The 14,555-nt window shown below is 40.3% G+C and overlaps 1 protein-coding gene and 1 long non-coding RNA gene across 3 annotated transcripts in view; one reads left to right on the plus strand and one right to left on the minus strand.

Moving 5' to 3' along the window:
• Positions 1 to 14,555, plus strand: part of LOC105828424 — a 282,603-nt gene that overhangs the window by 179,918 nt on the left and 88,130 nt on the right. The window lies entirely within an intron of this gene.
• LOC105835660 (discoidin domain-containing receptor 2) overlaps positions 1 to 14,555 on the minus strand; it is a 195,741-nt gene that overhangs the window by 26,056 nt on the left and 155,130 nt on the right. The window contains exons 8-11 of the mRNA XM_036293746.1: positions 12,338 to 12,477; positions 11,560 to 11,767; positions 8,531 to 8,686; positions 5,721 to 5,896 (exon numbers count right to left, since the gene is read on the minus strand). Coding sequence (XP_036149639.1) covers positions 5,721 to 5,896; positions 8,531 to 8,686; positions 11,560 to 11,767; positions 12,338 to 12,477 — 680 coding nt within the window. The remainder of the gene's footprint in view (positions 1 to 5,720; positions 5,897 to 8,530; positions 8,687 to 11,559; positions 11,768 to 12,337; positions 12,478 to 14,555) is intronic.

Genomic DNA, 14,555 nt, shown 5'->3' on the forward strand with positions numbered 1-14,555 from the left:
AATGAGAAGATTAAGCTATAATATTTTAAAGATAAATTTTTCACTTTGTGATTTCACAGAATTTCTTCATGCATCGTCGTCACGAGACGCGAAATAATACAGCGTCTTTTCCTTTCACGTGTGGTGTATCAATCGGGCGTACAAAAGCATCCTACGGATCCATGTATCCGTGATTCCTTTCGCAAATCTAGACACGTCCGATTGGCTGTAGAATGGTTTTATCAACGTATCAGTTGTCCGGCATCGGCTGACATCAAGGAGAGAGAATCTCAATACCTTTTCTTTAAGTTTGGTATTCTGTACGGAATATCGCTCAGCGCGAAATAAATGATCGGCGTTATACACAGCGAGGGGCTTACGTGCGCACGTTTCCTGGGATTTATCGAAGTGGCGTATTTGTTTAGAGATATTGCGTGTTTGCCCGCATACTAATCGCATATCGAGTTTAACCGCGATTACGCGATCGGCAAACGATAGCGCATCGAATAATCTCTTAACGAGGCGGCCGAATTAAAGGTGCGTTTGAATTCAGTGGATTATTGATGCGAATTTACGTGTACCAATTTCTGTCAATTTCCCTCCTTTACACGCGCGGAATAAAACGCAAAGTCTGATCTTTTTTCAGGAGGAGAAAGAAAAAACAATGCCCGCTTTATTCGTTTCATCGTACACGCATAATCCGCGCGATACGCGCAGGCACGCGGTTAAAACGCAAAATTTTATTATGTGTAAAAAGATGCGCGTAACAAAACTGCTGAAAACTGAAACTTTCTGACGCGCGCGTAAGGTATTTTATGTATTTATATTTGTACGCAACAGTGCCCATTATTTGCGCTGTACGTTCCTTTTTTGTGCGTCCGTTCGCCCGCTGGACTAATCTGAGAAAAAATTAAACTTGTGTTAATGTAACCGTTGGAAATACAAACGGTGATGCGAAAGGAAAGGACGTAGAGACGGAAACGAGAATCGAAATCGTGAAACAGGTTACCCCGGCAAAATCCGTGAAGTGCTAACGAAAAGATTCCGAGTACAAAACGATCCTCCATTAATTAGCACCGGAGTGCTTTTTGCCATTTTCATTACCATGAGTACATCTTCGCCTCTTTTCCGCAAAGGGTGCGCGACCCGTCCAGCTGTTTGCACATTTCCCAACTCTGTCCAAAAGTGTCTCCCGCGCATTTCACTTGTTCCATGTTTTTCATTAATTTTTCACGGCACTGACCTGCTTTTAATTAACGCGTCCTCCCCCATCTTCTTTCTACTTATATATTCTGTTGTTACGAAACATTCCATGCCCCTTGGATATCGTTATAATTATTATATCCAAAGCATTTTCAGCTTGCAGCGATGCTTTTTAAGCTTCCAAATAAATTTACGGCAATTCTGCAACGTCTACGCAAAAGTGCTGTGTCTTGCGCATTTTTTTGGTTTTTCAGTTTAAAACGTCGTCAGTCCTTTCCAGCAATTTGACGGATAATTTTTCAAACAATAGAACCGTCGCGGCGCACATACATACGCACATTTAACTCGCGGTTGGGATTACAGCGCACGAAAATCAGAGAGTTTGTTGCTTTAAATTAAAATAATCTGTTTTCACTCGACTGTCCCTGGTATCGTCCTCCCTTCCCCCCCCCTTCACGCCTCTCCCACGAGCTAAACCCGGTAATCGCATTACCACTTTTGTACGGTGTCCTTCCTCCAGTCCTGCGCTCGCCGTGCTCTTTTCGCACGAATGCAGGTACACGAACGCGCGGTTCACAGAGCTCCATCGCAGTCGGAGTTGCTGCATCACATTTGATAATAACAAATTCTATGGATTGAATAAAATCACGCGCGTATATACCTGTTATTGTTTGCCCGGTACGCGTATTTCGCATATAACGCATACACGCACGTGCCCTTAAGGCAACGTTGTATAAATGGGTTATTTACTGCCACGCACTGATAATTCAATATAATTTGATTTGCTAATTGCTATAAAGAATAACTTGACCTGTAACACGTGGACGAACGTTTACGTAAATTGAATAATCCTCGCGTAATGAAATCTGGAACAAGAATTTGCTGCATCGTAAATTCCCGGATAAGAGGAGGAGGAGGAGGGGGAAAAAAGCACAACACTTCGCGGGAGCTTTAAGCGATATACTATCCCACGGAGTTTTCCCTCCAACGTTTTAAAGCGGACCGATGGAGCTAACGTGTCAAAAAAGAGCGAGTCTTCCATCATATTCGTTCTAAATGGGATCAGACAGATCGATATGGTGTCATCCGCGAAACAAAGTTTAGTTTTCGCAGTTTATGATGTTCGATAAATTGTCGCGGTCTTGTGTCCTGTAAATCGTCTTCCCGACTACTCCAGACGAGGGGAGAAGGAAGACGGGATCGGTTTTGCTGGAATGGACGTTCAAACGCTCGATGCTGACAAATAAAAACGTACCGCGTGAAGAATGGCGTCTTTAAGTACAAAATCACTCGCGATCGATAACAATGAGCGGCGATGATTAATAAGTTGTAGTCCGCAGTCATAGAGAGATTAATTAATCGAACGTTGGTAAAGACGATAACACGGTATTTAGCCGAGAGGCAATGAATAATTACACGCTGCAATAAATTGCCGCCTATTTAATTAATAACAGTTCACGGGCAAACAGATCTCGCAGAAAAAGGCCGGTGTTTTCGACGTGGTTGTAACGGCCATTCTCTCTCGTCGGATTGAATCAGGTGTACGTGAGCGAAGTGAGGACAAGCGAAAACGTTGTTTCACCCGACCCGTATTGCTCGATAAATTGACAGCGGTTTCTACCTGGCAGACATAATCTGCCATTCTCCGGAGATCCGACGTGGGTCGCAGGTTGCACGAAGGGCAATAGGGTCATTTTCCACGGGGAGGGGGGAAAACGCGGAGCGACCCGTGCAACTTCAAGACGGGACAAGTAGCAGGTGGCTAATGTTGAGAGCATGGGGCAGAGGGGCGAAGAGGCGGGTCGCTGAGAAGATGGGCGAGGAGAAGAAGAAGGCGTTTGGAGTGTATATGACGCCGCTTAGTGGCGGGTGAACGACGAAGATAACGCACGTCGACGACGGTGTCGCAATACGGCCATCCCGGCAGCTCTTTTAATTAAGTGGAGTCAGCTAGACGTGCAGCACCTCTTCAGCGGCTGGTAAAAACTTAGCCGTAGAAGATATTGGGTTGTCGAAGAATACCTTGAATGATGTATGGCCGGGGATGGGAAAGGGGAGTAGAGAAGAGAACTTCATGCACGTCCGCTGGAGCATCGTCAGTCGAATGAAAAATATTACATAAACATATTTTGTGCTCTCTTTGGGTCTTCATATTTACAGGCAAAACTGATCGTGTGCGATTAATTAATTCCGCGCCGCACATATTTGCTGAATATATGAATATTATGTTTGTTCCCGCGTATATCAAATGTAATATCAAATTTAAATTATTATTTTAAAATTTGTAAGCTCTCTAGTGAAGTGATAGAGAGGGCAAGTTTAGTATAGCTTCTTGATTCTTAGAACTTTTCTTTCGCCTCATTTATCATTATTAATAATGAGCTAAATGAAATATTCCGAGTGACTAATTAGTCACCCTGATAGCTAATGTCGCCATCGCAGGTCTTCAATTTATTTCGATAGGTTGTTAGGGTCGTTATTAATTGTCGACTGTCGCTTCGTACGTTTCTCTAGTTGCCTCCGCCCGTGCAAACAGTTAAGTTAGGAAAGCTTCAAGGGTTTGCAAGCTCAACTGTCTGGCACTCATTATTTCTCATCGTTCAGCAAGTCGTTAATTACTGTCTTCCGCTATATCCTGCGGAAAAAGGATGGGAAAGTGCCGGAGCTGTCCATTTCTACGAACGAACTTCACTTTGCTATTAATCCGGTTAGAACAACAGTGGCTTGGTAAACATACGCCGAGTTCTCAGAGTTCTTTCTTTTCGCCGTCAGCCTCACTTTCTTCCTCTCTACTCAGTCCAAGTATTAACTTTTTGCGTAACACACTCAATTCTCTTCTAACGTTTTATTCCTCATCCTTACTTTCTCGCCTCTCACCAACTGCACTTTTATCTATAGAGATTACTTACAGCAGAATTCACTTCTTACCTTGTTACCCTGCGCTAACCATCACAAATCGTTGGTCTGATTTTGTACTTAGATAACAGCGGGTTAATCAAGTAATGAAAGTTACGCGTGTACCGTTTTCTTCCCTCGATTTTTCCCCCTCTTCGTAGTTTCCTCTTCGCAAATCTCGTATCTCGATGTTATATCGAGCCGTAAGGTTTGATCGTTGATTAACTTTTTATTACACAAAACAAATTTGATTTCGAAGAACGAGTGCATCATTGCGCGCGCTAAAGAATTGGGGGGGGGTGGATTTAATGTTATAGACCGTACATCGTGAAAGTCGTGCAAACTGTCCACCGGCGAGGGCGGTAGACGCGCGACGTTAATAATTCTTGTTGTTCCGTAGGACAGGAGTCGGAGTGGAATTTACGACAAAGTTAGACATTCCGCGTTAGAACGAGGTGCGAGACTGAAAACGTCTCTTTCGCCGGAAAACGGTTCCGGCGGGTTCCCCCCCCGCTACGATGGAATGCGACGTCAGAGAAAAATAGCGTCGTCGTCCTCGCGTGCATCACAAAATGTTTCTCGTTACTTTTCCTATTCGTTCTAAGCCTTGTAACTGCAATAAGAAAGAATTACGATGTCTGTCGTGCATATAATATATCCGTCGCCGCGATCAGGCCGTTTACTAATTATCTCTACGAGCTCTTTTCGCAGACGTAATTATCGTTATGATTGCGCGAAGTAATTAACGTGAACAAATTCCACGCCGGACGATCGCAAAAAGGTTCACAAATAAAAGCGCATAACGAACAATCTCGGGGCGTCCTTTTAATCGTCCTAACACGATCTCGTTTGCGTCTCTGCCTTAAAGAAAATATTTGATCTGCCAAGTTTTCTCCTCTAGTTACGCGCGCGCTCGTACCTAAACCGACGTACGTAATAGGTAGGTATAAGCTATTTTGCGCGATTGCTCAAAAGCGCCGTAAAGTGACCTGGAAGCGCAGAGTAAATAGATGTGCCTGTTCGGTTTATTAGAGCCAGAGGCGAGACTCCGGTATTAAACCAGGTCAGGTGTCGGGCAAAGAAAAATCGCGACCGGAGAACAAAATCGTCGTCATTTACCAAATTGTTAGCGTCGCGATAATGTGCATCGCCGCGCAAAGGCTACTGTGTCCGAATCTTTGAAAATTTTTCTACTCTCAATTTTCGCTCTGTACACGGCGTGTTTTAAGGAATGAAAAAATCTCATGGTTAAAAAAAAAAAGCAAAAGATGTTTTGCATATTACATTGAATTGTACTAATATTTTACGTTTCTGTAAACCGTAGTAGTTATTTATATATTTGTTTCTCGTTTAAAAAATAAATTCGCTTGTTATAACATCTGTAAATATTATTTTCCAAATATCGATAAAAAAATACTAAAGTTTGTACTATCAATGTGTTAGACACAACAGAAAATGCCGTAATATAAAGAGATTTTGATACAATAAATTTGCTCTTGTATTTTACATGATACAAGTACATGAAAATAATTTTGCTGATATAAGTTTCGAGATTTATATGCAAATGTATACATAGACAAAATCTATAATAACTTCACATTACGGCAATACTTAATTATACAATAGTTTATCTTTATAATAACCTTGAGATCACCCTGTTGATCAAAGAAATTTGACGGTGAGAGAGCAGCTTTGAGCCTACGGTTTCTATAGAAGATGAACATGATCGCCGCGAGCAGCATCACAATTACAGTCGTCAGGATGCCGATAACTAAACCAACGAACTGCTTCGATTCCGGCTCTTTGCTCTTATCTGGAACTGAGAAGGATGTATTTATACGGATTAGAGCTACACATAGTATACACACACAAACACACACACACACACACACACACACACACACACACACACATATTATATATAAACAGATATGCATCCTCATGTTTGGGGATACGAAGGGAATTGATTAGCTTAACGATTAACAATTACACCGCAAGCTCAGTGATTTTGAACATTGTCACTGGCTTAGACTGTGTTCTAGAGATAATTTACATTAATTAATCGCATCATTGATCGTAATTCCTAAGGATTTAAAGCTAATATTTAGTGTTTAAGTAATTATGTAATAGAATCTTTTTCTGTTTCCTTTTAATCGATTACCTCGTAATCAATTGGTTCATCTAAATGTAACCATGTTATCGTTTTTTCCCCTTCTTCACTTTTCCTCATTTAAATCGCTGAATTTTCTAGTTTTCTATGACTAAATAAATTCTTTGAAAATAATCGGTCTTATTCTTCTCATTACAATTGATAAACTTTTAGATAATCCATGGTTGTCGTTTCAAATCAAGCAAGTGGAATGTCGATAGTGACGATAGCCGTTGGCTGATAACAAAAGAATTTTCCATTAATATTTCGATGTCGCTACAGCAGCTGAACCGCGTGTGTACGTGATAGCGGATTCATTCGGCTATGACGCTTGATGCATCAAGCAACACGACCTATCACCGTAGATAATACCGCCGAGGTAACCTCGCATAATGTACGATGGAACGATAATGATGATTGCGTTCATCACCAAGCTCGTAACTAGATCACGGTTGATCAGTGCTTGGCTGAACAAAAACAATATCCGCTGATGGCTTTCGCAGTCCACCGCGACAACCTGATCATCGCTTGAGTATTTTATAAATCGATAAATGGACAGGAAAATAATTTAATAAGAATCATTGAGATCTTTTTCTATTCTCTGTGACACGACAAATTTACATATATTTATAGTTCTAATACTATCAAAATATTGAATTATACATTTAATTTTTTTTCTTTAGAACAAGTAACAATCGATCGATCAATAAATTAAAAATCCATTACCAATAATTGAGAGAAAAGAAACATTTATCTTAATATTTCTTAATAAAAGAAAGAGTAATTCACGCACGGAGATCGAAACTAACTGTAAGCATAACTTTCTGCAATAAACTCTGATAAATTCTTTTCTCCGTTTTTCTTCGCCAAATAAAAATATCAGAGCGAAGAGAGCAGTTTAATTTTCCGGATAAAGGTATATCTGCAAAAAAATTTCATCTTGTTTCATGGTTCTTTTTGAGTTTTCGATGTTTCGTTCTGGTTTCTTTCGCAGACCAATTTTGGCACAATGTTGTAAAATACCGGTCAACAAGAAAGCATAATGTTATTCTTCCCAGTATATCGTTGAACGTTTGTTGAATTACTTCGCAGTTTGTTACCTGCCTTGGCGCACGTTCGTACCTTTCCGCGCGATGTAATATGTAATGAGTATTAGGTACACGTCGCGCTTCAAGCGAGAAAACATAAATACCTCGTCCTGCTTTCTTGTGCTTTACCTTGGACGAATTTAACAAGGCGAACACGCAAAGAGCAGTCCGCGAGCAATATACACAAATACAAAACTTACATTGAACGAACACGCGAGCTTGAACCTGACAATAGTTATAAAGAAATTTCAGGAATTCGTTACTGATTGAAAAATACTGCGCCACGCAGTGCGAGTCGCGAAACATCAGCGGGAAGAAGACGCAAATTAGTTCGCTGTCCATTTTCGAGAATATTGAGTGTAATCAATTAGCATTAAAAGTTTCGTTAATGAATCCTGATCTTTTTAACGGCATCTCGATACCGCGTCCTGACATCTCAGTTGAAGAAAAAGTTAAAGAATTAATCAGGTTAATTGCGCGGCTTTTGTGAGAATTAAAAAAAAAAAGAAGTATCGTTCTATTGGTTAACAAACTCGACGCAGCCAAGGCACAAAAGCGACCGCTCTTTTTCTTCCGTGACATTTCTTTTGCAGGTAATCGAGGACGTTCTCGGGACTACTCGATGGACTTTTTCGCGCAGTTCTTTCGAGCTCACGGGGCTCTCTAACCCCATCGTCACCGTTTTTCCATTAATTGCGGTGTAAGGACGTCGCGTACCAGAAAAAAAGATTTCGCTGAAGATTCAAGTTATTGCCTCTCCGTATAATTGCGATTAGATTCGTGCTGCCGATACAAATAAATTTGTGTGCAATAAATTTCAGATTTCTTAATATCTTTAGTTAACATATTTCAAGTTCATCTGCGGTTGTCTCTATTAGTTGAACCTAATGTCAGATTTTGTAATTAAATTCGTAACTTTTAATAATACCGTTAGAAAACGATATCAGTTTTGTATTCGTTCATAAAATCTAATTTTACGAAAAGTATTGCATATAAAACATTGAGTGAAATACTTCATTTTTCTATGTTAATAAATCGCTAATGATCTTCGCGTAATAATCCTTTTTCCGGCACACAATTCTTTCGTAATATATCGAGCTCGTTGTTATAAAACGTGACAAGGGAAAAAAGCTCGATGAAAAAAGCGTCAATTACGCGGAAAATTATGAACGTAGCTTACTGGAATAACAATGGAAAAATCGGACAGTAGACTTACAGGTGTTATCTTTGCTTTCCTCCTTATTAAAAGTAGCCTTCACTTCGTCTCTCTGCAGTGGACCCTCGTTATTTTGATAGGGGCTGCCGGTCGCCAGTACAATGGCGCTCTTGTTTTTTACCTCCTCGTCCTCGGTATTGTTCCATTCGGAGATAACTGTGCATTCAGGATTAGAGCTAATGAAATCCACGTTCGTCAAGCTCGTATTAAATATTCGAGCGTAAAAAAAAGTATCTATAGGTACGTATCATACAGTGGCGGATGCATTGTTAAAGTTAATTGAATTAATTAGTAACTCGAATGAATTTTACACTATAAAATCATCGATAATACATTCGATTAATCTACTTGTTAAAAGTGGCTCTGATCTCTACTATCGTAAAATTGGTAGAGAGTTGCGATATTCGAAAATGAGTTAAATGCTGTACGTCTTCCTTTGACAATTTCATCGGATCGTGTGTATGTACAAATGCCCTTTGTGGCCACGGTATGGTACATAGAATTTCATTTGTATGCGGGATAGTTTTCTACATCGATCGTTTGAAAACGAACAAATATCGCGACCAGAATTTAATTCGTGTCACACGCAGCCGGAATTTCCCGTTAGGCAAACTGAAAATTAGTGCCGCGGCAGAGTTTATCGACTAATGGACACCAGAAAATATTCCAATTTTCGAGCAGTTAGACGCGGCGTTCGCGTACGCGCCATTTATAAAAAGGAAAATTAATCGAAAGGGCGCGAGAGCTTGGCTCTAGCGCGGCGCGCGGCTCGCTCGGTACAGGAAAAACTCGATGCCGGCGCCAAAAGGGGGGAAGGGGAGAGGCGGGGGGGCGATATATTTTCCTATCGATGACGCGGCTCATCGAAGCGTTTGTGCGACGTGAATACGAGTTATGTGGTATACAGGTGACACTGGCCGCCTCCGGGCCGGTCGGTCCAACTTATCGCTCGAGGACGGGGTGCACCGGAGTACGTCGAATGATTAACGACGTACCCACTCTCCCGCGGTCGGCCCGGTTCAACGAAGCGACACGGAACTTTCGAAAGCTTGCATTACTAGAGACCGGGCAGCTAAGTTCCGTCGCGGATCGTTTGAGACGGATTAAAAGAAATATTGGTGATCGATATGCGGTCCCGCCGATGTTGGATTAAGCTAGTCATTGGGTAAGCTGCCGTAACAGTTGCGTTTTACCGTTGCGGAGATCACGGAGTCGACCTTCTTGACCGAAACTCGGACGGGAATTCTCTCACGGTATTACGAAAATACATTGTCTAAGTTATATCGCACTGTGATGAGAAACGCGCTTTTAATTCTTAGAAAAAACTTTACTGATCCTTTTTTTTTTCGCTTCTAAAAGTTGCAGCGAGGAGATTACATTTTTATTCTTGACTGTTTGCGCGTTTGTATTTAAAGAACCTAAGGCTCTCTTAAGTAAGCTGTAGTGTACTAGTAATAGCTTTACAAACGCATAAATGTTTAATAAAGTTCCTTACTCTTATACAATTCTCTCTCTAATTCAGAGTACTTCACAATCGCTGTTGACATTTTCCATTCTATATTTTGCGCGTAAGGATTACCATCGATTTATATAGAAAATCGAATTACTTTAAAACTGTTGTTTCCAAAATAAAGAATAGAAAAATATCACACGTGAAAAACAATTAACAGTCAATTGTTCTTGCTTGTAAAAAAAATATTCTACTTTAAAATATTAACAACATATTGTTGCTTGAGAAATTAACGTAATTAATAAAAATTGACAGAAAAAATTATATGTCGCACGACGTAAGAAAGACAGTGTGACATTTGTGCAATTTTGTACGAACAATTTTCAGAAATAAAATACGCGTGCAAGTTTTATATGCCGCTTGATATGGTGACAAAGAAAATCATTCGTTTCAGCGCTGCCGAAGTTATCTTTCATGAAAAGAAAGAACGCAGCGCGCACTGAGAGAATGATTAACGATGGCTTCGCTCGTCTAGCTCGTGCAACATTCCGGCTTTTCGAGACAAAACTTTTTGAGAGTATATATTCGAATGTGTGTATATGTATGTATGTGCGGCAAGTAAGTTTCGTTTCCGGTCCACGGCCACGTGCTCTCATTCGCACAACGTGCCGTGGATACTTTTGCTTTTTGCTTTCCGCGGTGCTTTAAAGTCGAGCAAACAACAACGTAGGACTAAACGATTTCAGAAACTTTAAATGTTTCACACTGTCTTTTGTTCAGGACACGACGCCATTATTCAAACGATTCCGACAGTAAATATGTATAACTGCGACAGATATTTCTCCCTAGCGCTTATACGTATCATGTATAAATTTTCGATAAATCTATAAAGTAACAGAAGAATTTATTTTTAAATTTAAAGCACGAAAACTGTTTTCATAATACTGAACTGTAATATAAGTTTAGTAAATAGTTTTAAGTTTATGGTATTTTTTTTTAGATATTTCTTCTCATTAATTTTAATCGATATTTGTTTTATTAAGTGTATCCTTTTTTATATGCACATATTCTAAATTAAGTAAAACTCTGTATAAAATAAGTTTACCTTGCATCAGTTTTATAGTTGTACGTATCTACCGCGGGCATTTTTCTTGAAACTATCGTGGAATAATTTTTCTCCCCGAGCATCGTGCGCGCGAGCTTCGGGACGATTTTCTTTCTACCGTATTCTGTAGTATCGGCGTGCTCATATCTTCGACGAAAGTATGTCACTTAAAATTGGAAATCGCGTCGAATCGCTCGCGCGGGCGTGATAAGGCGCGCTTTGAAACTGCTCCTATTTCTAGATTTCAATTTTCTGGACCGCCTACTTTGATTCTACGTTTAACTAAAAATGCGTTTGTAAATGCGAGAGAGCCGTGGGCGGGCCTCAGACACACGATGCTTTAGCTTCGCCATTACTCTCGGTCGTTCCAACGCGCGAATGTTACCGAAAGTAACACCCCGAGAGATAAATTTCGGCTGCGCGTGGGATAGCACGTGGGTGGGAAGAGAGAGGGTGAATCGATCTTTTTCTTACCTGACTCGAAGATTACCTCGCTGAGCATGATCCACCGCGCGGCGAAGTAGAGCTGCAACTTCAGGAAGCGGCCGGCGCGCGAGTGCAGTTTTATGGTGACCTCGCGCGCCTGCTCCAGCACCTGATCGGGTATGTAAGAGAAATGGACAGGTTCGCCGGTAAACTGGTTGCCACCTGTGCCGAGGTAGACCTTCGCGTATGAGAAAACCTGCGAGGGCAGCAAAGAGAGATCGTGTACGTGCGAGCGCCTTACGGGAATGAAATCAAGCGATTGGACGACGCTCGAATGAGGTGGAAACAGTCTGAGCGCGTGATCGTATCGCTTCTCCGCTCCGAGGATGTCGGAGACGAACGTTCATATCGCTCGTAAAGTCGAATTAGATCGGACGTATATATAAAATATTGCTACATAGCAGAGCGCGAGCACTATGCTCATAATTCTTTTTAGAAAGGTAAGTCGCGCTGATGGAAATAATTCGGCAAGAGAAAGAGAGAGAGAGAGAGAGAGAGAGAGAGAGAGAGAGAGAGAGAGAGAGAGAGAGAGAGAGAAAGTTGAGAAATCCGCTGTCGATACGAAAGTACTAATATAAGATCGTGAGCAGGCGGCGCGACGACCGACGGGGGTTGCAAGAATCGCTCTGTAAATCGCGAGGAAAATGTTTTTAAAACCGCGTGAAAGCGCGGAGGCCTCGGCAAATGTATGATCGTGAAATTTACGGTAGTTTCCCGGAGCTCGTAACTTCCGAAATAATGCCAGCAACGGCGCGAATGGCGATACCTGCACGTCCTTCGTGAAGTAATTGTTCATGTGTAGGTGTATGGCAGTGAAGTTCCTCGAGTAGTCGAACTCAAAAGTTATTTCCACCGGACGTCCGAGCATGTTGGGTGTGTCGTTTCGCCAGCCGACCCATTCGTATCCTTGAACACAAATGAATTATTTGTTATAACATCTCGCAGCGCTTTGGAGAAACTTAAAAAAGAAAAGTCAAGTTATATCCATCGCTATTGACTAAAATAATGTGAAATAAATGCACTTTTTATCTTAAGCTAATAAAACCTCGGGGGATTTCTATTGAATGTGCCAAATAAGAAGATGAACTCTTTTACTTATTCAGATTTTAATTTAATCAAAAATTTATTAAAATTAAATTTATCAGTGAGAAATTAATTCTACATTGGCGAATATAGCATTGTGCATACTAACATAAATTCGTAATTTTTTTATACATTAAATCTATGTTAAATCTAAATCTAATTTTATACATTAAATCTAATGTTACGCTTTTTGATATTTTATAATAATTAAAAATATATATATGTGCGTGCGTGCGTGTGCGTGTGTGTGTGTGTGTGTGTGTGTGTGTGTGTGTGTGTGTGTGTGTGTGTGTGTGTGTGTGTGTGTGTGTGTGTGTGTGCGTGCGTGCGTGCGCGCGCGCGCAAATTCATCTTTTACGCATGGAGAGAATGTATCCAATAAAAATTGTAACCTATATGTGTCACGTAGAAAGGTTCCAATACGCACGTTTGAATTTAAAAAAAAAAAAAAAGTTTTATGTTGCGGGTTGTATGATACGGTAAACCATTTATAGGTGTGGTGCACGCACCTATAAACAAGACAATAAAATCTGTAACGCGAATAGTGGACAACTCGTGCGTGACATCGAATTTATTTGTATGTAGCGTAAACGGAAAACATATGCATGAAAAACAAATGTCTAATACGCCTATGATAATGTGTCACATGTATCCTATGTAAAATACGTAATAACAAGATGACAGAATTTGAAAAAGTCGCGCCTTGTTAATGTTTAAATTCCAATTAGAGATAAATAAGTCACGCAAAGTAACTAACTGGGGAAAAGAGCAGAAGTAAAAGATTTTATTTTTCCACTAAAAATCTAATAAAGACTGATTTTCAATGAGGTAATACTAAAAGAAGTTTCGTATAACTTAAAGTCTTCGGGGGAGTACCGTGCTGTACTGCCGTTCACAACGAAGATAATTTAATATAGGTAACTCGGTAAGTTAAATAATTTGCAAGCACGTGACCTTCGCAGTTTTCTTGGGATTTAAGGTTTTTTTTCTGTTACATAACGCCGCTGGAAACTGGACCGGCGCGTTTGCTTAATAGAATTTAAATTACCCGTTTCAGATTCGCAAGTTAAGCTCTCGCGTGGGACTCGTATGCTTTCTCGAAACGTTAATTACGTTTCGAGTTTGTTTTCGTGCTTTCTACTCCTCTCGCTTCATTTCTCCCGGAAATGTTCCGCTTGGTATATAGCAAGCGCGAGTAGCGTGGTATGCGATACGGAAGAGTTTCGAGCTATGGAACAGCGCCGCGGCAGGGTTATTGCACGAGTCTCGCCATTAGATCCCACTATATGAGTACATGTGGAAACACACGTGTCCCGCGGGAATATGCGGATTGAAAATGGACTGCAATAACCCTAAATCCTGGCCGGTACGGTATGTTATGCGTTCCTCAGAAATGTTCCTGCTACTTTCAACATTGACTCCGAGATCTCTCACTGCACCGTATTTTTTCATTCGAATGTCTACAAACATGGCTCATCGTCGTTTACGCTGTACTCGCCGAAATTAATAATTAAAAAAAAAAATTGTATTCAAGTAGCTGCATTATTGCGAAAAAAAATGTACTGCGGCATGGTGATTGGATTCTTGAATACTTGAATGCTTTTATTATATATTTTTTAGAAATTTTAGGTATTCAATATTTACTATTGAATTTCATTAACACTTTGACACTTTGAATCATTTGATTTTTAATAAATATACGTGTTTTTTTAATCTAAATGTAAAAAATACAAATAAAATTAAAATATTTCATATTTTTTATTACAGCATAATCCTTAATATTCTTTCATTTTCATGTCTTTTTTTGCTCAATATCATTTTACATAAAGTATAAAATCTTAATGCAATACATAGACCTTAAGCTCTAGTGCAGTAGAAAAAATTTTTTTTTCGCGTTATAA

This window comes from Monomorium pharaonis, chromosome 11 (genome assembly GCF_013373865.1).
Source record: "Monomorium pharaonis isolate MP-MQ-018 chromosome 11, ASM1337386v2, whole genome shotgun sequence".
In the NCBI taxonomy this organism is placed as follows: domain Eukaryota; kingdom Metazoa; phylum Arthropoda; class Insecta; order Hymenoptera; family Formicidae; genus Monomorium; species Monomorium pharaonis.